We start from the raw sequence: 10,021 nt of genomic DNA on the forward strand, positions 1-10,021 counted from the left end.
GGAGTTTGCATGTGACAAGCTTCCCACATGCCTTGGAGAGTGGTAAATCATTACGAGTCTTCCCCAAGTGACCATGGCGCTGGTGACCGACTGCACTTCGGCAGCCCCCGCATAGAGTAGTGTTGTCTGGGGCTGAGGATATGCAGAATAATCTGTAAAAGGCATAGATTACCCAAGGACAGGATGGTGCCGCGTCAAAATGTCCGAGTGTTGCGTTGGCAGTGTTGCGTTTTTACAAGTGTTGATGCCCAAAACTGTGGGCTGAACTTGTACATGGCAGCTCTTTGTTGCTTTCTAGGTGTGCTGGCGAAGACAGCAATTTGTCTCATGGACAATCAGGCACACGGTGTTGATTTGATTCGGGCCTACCAGGTGCAGTGCTTGTACGAATATCGGGATAGGCTGAAGAAGAGAATACTTGATAACAAGAATTATAGCAAATAAAAGCAACGTTGAAAGTAAAAGTAGCATAGTTATGCACTAGATTATGGCTAGATGTGGCTTGAATTTACAAACTACTATAACAAGCACTGATTTGAGCCAGCAAGAGCAATACTGTGCTTGTATCGTAGCCTCTTACTATTTACGGCGAGCAATACGAATTTGCCTACCTGGTGGCGTAGAGTGATTTGGGGCTGGGCAAGTACTTTTGCCTCTGACTGTATACATGAGGCTTACCAAGACATGGTATCTTCTCCTGGAGGGTTGGTTGTGCTTTATGAGAGCTGTGCTCCCAGATGTAAACAAGGTCCCCGATGGATATGCCTTGGCTAAACATGAACGGCATACAAGGGGGGATAATTACCTCGCAACAAGCATACTATTGTTCTTTTCTGTAACAAAAAACACACGAGCTGCATCAAACCACCTTTCAAAAAGTCCGTGGACGATGTTTACACCGCTACAAAATCAACGGCAAATGTCTCACCGTCTCAGACCGCGGAATGGTTGCAACCCTATAAAGTTGCACGCCACTTACGCCGTTGTCTCTTCCCCTCCTGATGCCCAAAGATTTTCATTCCGTCTCGTGTTTCATTCAATGCAGGGCTCGTTGATGCGACTGACGGCTCTCTGTCTGCTTGGGTCCGGCTGCAGCTATTCACTCACCGGGACACAAGATGAATGGGTAGCTGGACGGCACGCCGAGAGCGCCAACTGCAACCATGCTGCATTATTCCCTCCCCCGCGAAACCGGGCCTCGAACGCACCGAGTCAGCCCGTGGATGCAGAATGTGTCGTCGCGGTTGCGGGGAAATAAGCTTGTCGTTGGGCTACATGTATAAATTCGCCCATTCTTCCTCCGCTCGGCACGGTTTGCTTGCACACAGCTCCATTCGCAACTTCACTCAACACCTTGACCCAAAGTCGAGACCTTCAAACTCTTGTTCAAGCTTCCATTGAAAATACTCTTCACCCGTCAGCCAAGTCAAGATGCCTGCTGAAATCAATGACATTGCTATGCGCGCCTCCGTGGCTGCCATTAACAAGGGCTCCAGCATCCGCGTCTATGAGTCGGATGTATTTGGTGGAATCCGGGAGGCAATGTACGAGGGCAAATGGACTGGCGGCGGCAGCCGCAACGTCATCGCCAGGGGCAAGATTGGCTCTCCCGTCGCCGCAACCTCTCTTGGCCTGGACTTTATCCGCGTCTATTACATCGGCGAGGACAACAAGGCCAAGGAGATTTGCTACGACAAGCACGGCAAGCATTGGGTACGTACTCTGCCCGGCTTCCCACTGCCTCTGTTGTCCCCTTTTTCGGAGGGCCTCGAAACGTTGTAGAGAGTCGAGGCTTGGTGGTCGACTTCTCAGCCGGTCCTTGTACGACGGGATATGGCAGTACTTTTGCTATATCCACGCCTTCCACAAAACACATTGACTGACTTCTGGCGTGGACAGTACGACGGGGCTCTGAACAACAGGTTCAAGTTGGCGCCTTACTCTGGCTTGGCTGCCACGTTCCTCGAATCATCGTCCGAGGATCACAAATTGATCCGCCTCTATGGCCAGCTCGAGGACGACAACCACATCCAGGAATGGTGCTGTAAGTCGCACTCCGGGGGACGGGCCATCAGAGCCAATGGCTCTTAGACTGCGGACAAGTGAAATCGTGCTCACTCGGATGAAACTCGAACAGATGACACCAAGCACGGCTGGACTGTCGGCGCCAACCTAGGCGAGGCCATTCCCGGCTCCTCCATCGCAGTCGCCACCTGGGGCAAGTCACACAATATCCGGTACGTTGAATACCGTCTGCCCTGGACTCGAGCCGCCGAGCTGCGGTTCTCTCTTCCCCCGGACTAACAAACGCCGTGGCGTACAGCGTCTACGTGCAGGACACGAACCTCAACATTGTCGAAAAGGTCTACGACGGCTCGCGCTGGCAGACGGGCAGTCTGCACGTCAAGGATGCCACGCCTCGCGCCGCACTGGGCGTCACGTCGTGGACGGAGCACAGCAACGTGGCGATCCGCCTCTACTACGGCTCCGGCTCCCCGGGCAATGTTATCAAGGAGAAGGGCTGGGATCACAGCACGGGCTGGTACGACGGCGACTTCGCGCAGGGCTCTATTCCCGCGTCCCACGTCGCTGCCATCCCCAAGCCCGTGCTGCGCGTGTACATCCAGAACGGGACAAAGTTCACGGCTGTGACGGAGTTTGAATGGGAGGGCAAGTGGAAGGTTGGGCAGCAGGCTCTGCCCCCGGCCTAAGCGGCCCCGTGTATTGCTTGCCCGCGGTTTGCATATCACGGCCACGGGCGGGATGGTGGACGGAGAGCTGGTTGCTTGGTGTGCGCAGTCTGCAACACTATGGACGGAGCGGCTGCTTGGTCCTCGAGGCAAATGGTTGTTCCAGAATGTGTAGTGTCATGAGATTCCAGTCGTTGAATAAGAACCAGTGATTCGTGCCCTTATATTTCCCATGACTCTAGTAAAACACTGACAAGGCGTACAAGCCAGGAACAGACGGAGCTTCCGGGATAACAAGGCAGTCTTTAGAAATGAATAGTACTCATACGATAGGTGATGGCTACCGTCCCCGTAGAGCTGGTAGGCCAGTACAGCGGTTCTTCTCATCAACCCCCGTGCTTGTCCGTCGATTCAATGTTTACTCTCCTCCCATCACCACTCGCATGCGCGATCAATCTATGTGCCTCGTAAGAAGAAAGGTATAGAAAGCGCTCGCGCCCGGGTCCCAACGCGCTCCCTGTGATATTCCCTCGGCCCCAAGATTCCATGACCCTTTGTCCCTCCTTCCAATCACAAATATGCCGCAGCTGGTATGTTTCTCTTCTCTCCCCCTCGCCAACGGATGGGGTGATATTGATCGCTCCCGCTCCGTGGCTGCCCAATATTACCCCTCTCTATGCGGCGAGGAGGGCAAGACGGCTCCCAGCTTCAAGCATGGAACTGGGGTGCGCATTCGCAAACACGGCCGTTCAAGCCAACTTGCCAACTTTCGCGGGACGTCTTGTTCAAGCCACCTTGCCAACTTGCACAAGAGTTGCAGAGCACATGCATGGTTGAGGCCTGTATACTACCCAGGAGTCTCGAGCCCGGGATGGCTCACTGCCATTGGTGAGAGTCATGCATGCGCAAGCGCCCGATTCAAACGAAGACAAAAGCCCAATGCATGCTTCGGACAAGGGCCAAAGGCAGTTGCCGTCTAGGCTGTTGCCGCAACTTGCTCCCTAATGGGCTAGAGTCATCTTCCACAAAGACCGACGACGGAAACTACACTGAGCCTCTGCTATGGTGAAGTGTGCTGATTTCGCTTCTAAAGTCGGCTCCTGAGAGGCTTCAAGATGTGAATTCAGGTCAACAGCAGGCTAAATATCGACAACGGGGTTTGAAATTTCTTGGTTAGAGGGGTCTGGCGGCGGTTGGGTTCCGTTAAAGACGAGAGCGGGGGAAGGCAGGATATCCGACGATAGCCAGGTCAAGCGACTGTGGTGTGGGCATTCCATTGTGGTCTCGGTCAAGATGCTAAGGCTCGAAATTAGACAGATGGCTTGGATAACCTTGGTTCTGGAGTCGACACAAGAGTCAGTATTGTCATGGCATGCTTGCCGACGGGAAAGATCAGGGGCTTGGGAGAGGATTTTTGTGTCATCTAGAACTTGTCTCCCTCCCCAAGCCCTTTGCAAGCCATTCTTGCTTGTCGACCGCGTCTCGGAATTTCTCCTGCTTAAGATTGCTTCTTTGGACTGGGTCGTGTGTGCCTGGGGAACCTCGTTCTTTGGAGAAGGGCAAGGCAGAATCTTTATGAGTAACTACGTCAAGGAAGAAGAAAGTTATCTGGGGTTTATAATGGAAATTGTATGGGGACTGTGTGACGTATCGTATACCTAGTATTTTATACGTACCATGTGCTTCAAATTAAACTTATCTTGGGCGTTTTTGCAGGGCATTTGGTGGTGCTTGTTGCGACGTCGTAAAGGACATGGAGCAGCAAATGGCTTTACAGTCGTCATTGTCAAGCCATTAGCAGCCAGAAACGACTTTATAACCATTCAAGCCCAGGGAACTAGTAGTAACTTATAATGGAAACCAACAAGGTGCAGTGTGAGCTGAAAGTTTGTTCATGGAACCGCTTTCATCTACGCGGAAGGCAAAAAGCATTTAACCAGATCACGCACGGGCTATCGCGCTTCATATTATAATACGGTACAGTAAATTGCAAGATAAATTCTAGCCCAGCATGAACAAAAGCGTATGATGAAGCCACATTAACTATTAACCAATGGGGGCTATCCTATGATATTGCTGGCTGTTGATACGAAACAGAAATGTAGAGCTGCCACACGGACGTTACACGAGGGCTATAATATCAAGACCTGGACCATAGGCTTACCGACTTCTTACATAAATTGATCTCTTTGGGTTATGTAGGATTTGAGCAAACCGGACCTTTGATGCCAAAGACTGTTATCAGATGAATGGAGTTATCACTCCAAGCCCTTTATTGATCCCTTGTCACAAGAGGCTAGATAAAGAGGCCTGATATAAATTTATTACTGGCTATAAATAATAATCAAGAGAGCAGAAGAGGCTATATCAGGCCTTATCCCAGGAATCGTGTGTAAAGACATAGGCACTAACTACAATTATAAGCTCAAAATCAAGAAAGGAGAAGAGATAATCTTAAATACTAGATGATAATACTATTACTACTTGAACATATAATAATATAAAGAAAATATGCAACCCTAAACTTTATCGCACGCAGCATATTATAGCGTATTCTTTACCAACTATACATACAAATATCAAGTTGTTTGTTTTATTCTATCGTTATTACCAGTCATAAGTACTGAAATGTAGAGGGGAGAAAGGACGCCCATACCCAACTACTCTGCATGCACTGCGATATAACATCGTCACCACAACCTATAACTACAAGACAACGGAGGCGACACCAGATGCCATCCTCCTGATCCTCCGCTAGCACTCATCATCGCCAACACCACCATCGACCCGAACCAAGACCTTGCCCCTCGCATGCCGCCCGCCCAGCTTCTCATAGGCCTTGTCGGCGTCGGCAAACGCCCACACACTGTCCCTCACCACCCTGAGCTCGCCCCTAGCCAGCATGCCCACGATGCTCTCGCGGTCCTCCCGCGTAGGCGACATCATGGACGCGCCCTTCCACGGCCGGCCCACGCCGCCGAGCCACCTGGCGACGGGCCACCACTCGTTCAGCTTCATCTGCACGACGGCGCGCAGAAAGTCGGGCACCCCAAAGGACGGCGGCTTGATGCCCACGGAGCAGTAGACGCCACCGGGGACGAGGTACGACGGCGAGCGGGCATACAGCGCCTGGAAGCCGAGCGTGTCGACGACGGCGTCAAAGGGCGCCGAGGCAAAGGCGGCGCCGAGGTGGGCGGCCAGGTCAGCGTGCAGCGTGTAGTCGACCACGTCGTCGGCGCCCAAGCCTCGCACCGTGTCCGCGTTGGCGCCGCTGCACACGCCGACGACGCGGCCCGCGGCGCCGACGGCCTTGCGCGCCATCTGCACCACCATGGTGCCGATGCCGCCGCTCGCGGCGACGACGAGCACGCCTTGGCCCGGCTTGAGCGCGGCGTCGGCGACCAGCTGCGCGGCCGTCATGCCCGTCAGCAGGCAGCCGGCGGCGTCGGCGAAGCTCACATTGTCGGGCTTGCGGACGGCGTACTTGGCGGGGATGGCGACGTACTCAGCCAGCGCGCCGGTGCCCGTGGCCAGGGCGTGCGAGGCCGGCAGCATGGCGACGACCTTGTCGCCCCGGGCGAAGCGGGAGCCCGCGGCGTGGGCGTCGGGGTGCCACGTGTCGGTGACGGTGCCGCTGAGGTCCATCTCGGGCGTGCAGGTGTCGGCGCGCAGAAGGGCCGGGATCAGCGTCATTTGGAAGATGGCGCCGACGTTGAGCCCGGCAAAGGCCACCTTGACGAGGATCCATTCTTCGGGGGTGGGCGAGTCGCGTGGTAGAGGGAGACGGGGCGGCAGGGTTGGCGCTGGGCCGGACGTGAATGCGAGGACGGACGAGGGCGGGCCGCGCGCCGTGAAGGTCCAAAGGCGGTGGTGGGATGTCATGATGAGGGGTTCTTTGGTGTTGAGGATGTTTTTGTTGCTGGAGGCGGCCCTGGGGTGCCGGATTTTGGGTGCCCAAGGGCGGAGTAGTAGTTTCTGTGTTTTACACTCGCTTTTTCAGACGGCACACGTCAAGTCGGCAGCTTCGTCCTGCACCTGAACATGGTGTTGAGCGTCGTTATTTGTGTCTCGAGGCTTGTCAACGTCGCCCCACACAGCTGAACACGGGGTTCATGCCTGGCGCTCTCCAAACCAATAGTCCTGCGCGGCGTCAACTTGAAATCTGGCCTTTTGTATCGGTACTTGTGTGCCGGATTGTATGTCTCTGGCGTGTGTCCAATATTGCGTTGATGTGGTCGGTAGACAAGGAATGCGACGCCGTTTGTGGATCAAAAGAAGGTTATTCCGGCTATCGGGTGGTGCCGAGGATCGGCCACTTTCTGTCTTTTCCTTTCCTTTGCTGCAGAATGTTGATGAGTCGCAGATGAGTTGGCCGGAATGTCACTGGCGTTGCTGTCATGGTCTGAGTTTGGGTTCTCGTTGACGAGTTGATGGGGCTGATGTCGTTGACTTTGACTTCAACAGACATGACAGATGGTAACTTTACTCCACCCGAGGTGGGTTAGGGTTAGGGTTCCGCTTCAACAGGCTCTTTTAGGCTTGGCGAGAACCGCACCCGCGGGACGGCATCAAAATCATAATCGAGACATCTAGAGCCTCGACTGATTTGCAACACGAACATCTTCAACACATCAATACGTCATTGCCACCTTTCGTCATCAATGCAACCACCCCGCTTGAGCGGCCAGAGGTCGCTGCGGTCGCTCTGCAGCTGCGCCTTCAGGGTAGCCAAGTTTAATGTGTTATGCTGGCCCGTCAATCACCTCGAATGAAACGAAGCATTGCCGCTCGTGTTGCAGTTGAGTCTTGCCGGCAAAACATCACGATGCCATCACCCCCAGGTTTGCCCTCCCTTCAAACATGATCCCCTTTCCACCCCATCTAGCACACGCCTCCTCGAAAGACTGGACCCTTCTCCAGACGGAAACCTCCGCTTCTCCCTCGTCGCAAAAGACCTCGACGACATCACGAGCCCACCTTACATCTGCCTCTCGTGTACCTGGGATACAACGCCCTTCATTACGCCGCCGACCAGGCCCAGCTGGAGTGTGCCAAGGTGCTGCTCAGGTGTGGGTGCAGGAGCAACGAGGACCACCAAGGCAACCTCCCCGCGGATTTGGCGACAGAAAAAGGCCATGACGCCGTTGCCGCTTTTATTGAAGCCGCGCAGGCAGGGGAGGCAGAAGAAGAGCAAGGGACGGCCAGCCTCGCCGTGGCCTCGAGACGTGTGCCGAGGCCCATGGTCTGGGCCGACACCATTTGCATCAATCAGGAAGATGTCGCCGAGAAGAGCGCCCAGGTGGCCATGATGGACCGGATATACTCGAATCGAATGCCATGTATACTCTTGCCTGTCTGGGACCACCAGATGACCACTCCAGCAGGGGGATTCAAGTTTTAAACACTCTGTCGACGCATCTCGCCGCGTTGAAAGACGCCGTCATTGAGCCCCTTTCCGGCAAGGACAAGGGAAAATACGCCGCCGCCAACATGACGTACATCTCGGAACGGGACTGGGCAAGCCTGGCCTCTCTCTACCAACGACAATGGTTCCGCCGCGCCTGGACCGCCCAGGAAGCCGTTCTCCCCGGCGCACTGCTCATGTGCATCGGTGACCAGTCTCTATCCTGGCGGGACCTGGGCCAAGCCTCGGAAGCCATTCCATACAACGAAGGGAGGCTGGGCTCGTCGCTATCATCTCGATTCATCCCTTCAGGTCTCCCAGCCGTGGCCGTTGTGTGAAACATGGCAGAGATGTCGAAATGGCGACGCTTTAAAAATTCAGCTAGCCGAGGTGGCAGGGGCGGCGGCGGCGGCGGCGACGACGACGCCAAGGACTCGCGATCGCGGTTCACGCTGAAGCATCTGGTGTACAACTTTTGGACTTTTGTAGCGTCCGACCCCCGGGACAAGGTGTTCGCCTACGACGGCCTGCTGAACCTGTATGCTGCGGAGCGGCACCGGGCCGACTACGGCATGGGTCTCGCGGGGATTTACACCGCGGCAACGAGGGACCTCATCCGGGGCGAGGCATCTCTAGCCGCCCTGTCGAGCTGCGTCTACCCGCTCTGCCAGAGGAAAGACCTGTCGTCCTGGGTGCCGGACTACAGCGTCGCGGCGGCGAACCCTGTCCCTCGCAGCTTTTGCGCGGACAGGGGGCTGGAGTACGTCCCGCCCGAGACGACGCCCGACAACGCGGCGAGCAGCCTGCTCCGTGTACGGGGGTGCTTTATCGGCCGCGTCTAGGCCGTCGGCGGGCGCTTCGGCACGAGGCCCAGCAAGAAGCTCGCGTTTGACCCGTCGTGGCTGAAGCTGCCGCTGTCACTGCAAGGCAAGGGCGGCTACCTGCCCGGCGCAAGCCTGTCGTGTTTCCTGTGCATGGACACGTCGCCGGGCAACAAGGTGTAGGTGCTGCCCGGGTTAAATACGCCGGCGGTTCTAAGGCTGGGTGGTGACAGCGCTGGTGATGGCCGTGTCGGGAGGTATTCGTTTATGGGGGCTGCGTATGTCAGTGGTTTGATGCATGGGGAGGTGGTGCCTCTGTTGAGGAGTGACGTGGGAGAAATTGAACTTGTTTGATAGATGGAATAGATACATGCCCATCCATTCATCTATATGTATGTATACATGTATTTTTACCCGCGTCTTTGCATAGATGTACATCGGCCGTTATATACAACAGTATATATACACATATCTAGTACATTGAAAGTTCCTCCCGTAGCTTCCATAGGTATAGTCTTGTTGCTAGAATACAAGCCACATGATGCTCTCGTCGATTAGTGAGGCTGACTTGTATATTTTGAGCATATTTTACACATCTATACCTACAGGTCTATGTATGTGCGTGCGTGCGTGCCAGAGTAGATATACATCAACGCCGTATACAAGGTCCATATTATACAGCCACCTACTTCACTTGCAGTGTCTCCAGCAGTGTCTCCAGCCGCTCATCATGGTTCCCGAAAATCAAGGCGTACAGGGTCCTTGCGTCCATCATCAAGTCCAGCTTGTACGACATGTGAACACTGCCGTCGTCGAAGCCCCCGTCGGCCAGGACGTCCCTGACAGTCAGGGCGGTGCCGCAAATGTGCATCCTCACGTCGTTGGAGTGGTCCTCGGGGGCCGGGCGCACGACGACCCTCTTCATGGGGTGGCCGTCGACGCGGCAGACGAGGTCGCCCTGCCGCGTGTCGGGCGGCACAAACGCCAGCTTGCAAGGCGTCTGGCCCCACGGCGCCGCGGACATCTTGAGCATGGCCAGCCGGGGCTCGTCGGGGGTGGCCGTCTCGTGAGCCCAGGCGCCCTGCAGGCCGGGCGGCGGGCCCGGC

General features: G+C 55.2%; 4 protein-coding genes across 4 annotated transcripts in view; 2 read left to right on the forward strand and 2 right to left on the reverse strand.

Annotated features, from left to right (window-relative positions):
• Window positions 1–1,431: 1,431 nt before the first annotated feature.
• MAA_09749 (Fungal fucose-specific lectin) lies at window positions 1,432–2,711 on the forward strand (the record flags this gene model as incomplete). The annotated part of the gene is made up of 4 exons (XM_007827747.1): window positions 1,432–1,713; window positions 1,900–2,044; window positions 2,138–2,237; window positions 2,324–2,711. The coding sequence occupies 4 exons, from the start codon at window positions 1,432–1,434 to the stop codon at window positions 2,709–2,711; spliced, it is 915 nt and encodes a 304-aa protein (XP_007825938.1).
• Window positions 2,712–5,444: 2,733 nt separating this feature from the next.
• MAA_09750 (zinc alcohol dehydrogenase) lies at window positions 5,445–6,572 on the reverse strand (the record flags this gene model as incomplete). The annotated part of the gene is made up of 1 exon (XM_007827748.2): window positions 5,445–6,572. The coding sequence occupies one exon, from the start codon at window positions 6,570–6,572 to the stop codon at window positions 5,445–5,447; it is 1,128 nt and encodes a 375-aa protein (XP_007825939.2).
• A 584-nt stretch (window positions 6,573–7,156) lies between these two features.
• MAA_09751 (Ankyrin and HET domain protein) lies at window positions 7,157–8,936 on the forward strand (the record flags this gene model as incomplete). The annotated part of the gene is made up of 4 exons (XM_007827749.2): window positions 7,157–7,186; window positions 7,576–8,029; window positions 8,059–8,406; window positions 8,476–8,936. The coding sequence occupies 4 exons, from the start codon at window positions 7,157–7,159 to the stop codon at window positions 8,934–8,936; spliced, it is 1,293 nt and encodes a 430-aa protein (XP_007825940.2).
• A 664-nt stretch (window positions 8,937–9,600) lies between these two features.
• MAA_09752 (HET-domain-containing protein) overlaps window positions 9,601–10,021 on the reverse strand; it is a gene marked incomplete at both ends in the record, with an annotated part of 1,598 nt that continues 1,177 nt past the window's right edge. The window contains one exon of the mRNA XM_007827750.1: window positions 9,601–9,996. Within this exon, the coding sequence (XP_007825941.1) occupies window positions 9,601–9,996 (396 nt within the window). The remainder of the gene's footprint in view (window positions 9,997–10,021) is intronic.

The sequence above is a fragment of the Metarhizium robertsii genome (genome assembly GCF_000187425.2).
Source record: "Metarhizium robertsii ARSEF 23 chromosome Unknown MAA_Scf_9, whole genome shotgun sequence".
In the NCBI taxonomy this organism is placed as follows: domain Eukaryota; kingdom Fungi; phylum Ascomycota; class Sordariomycetes; order Hypocreales; family Clavicipitaceae; genus Metarhizium; species Metarhizium robertsii.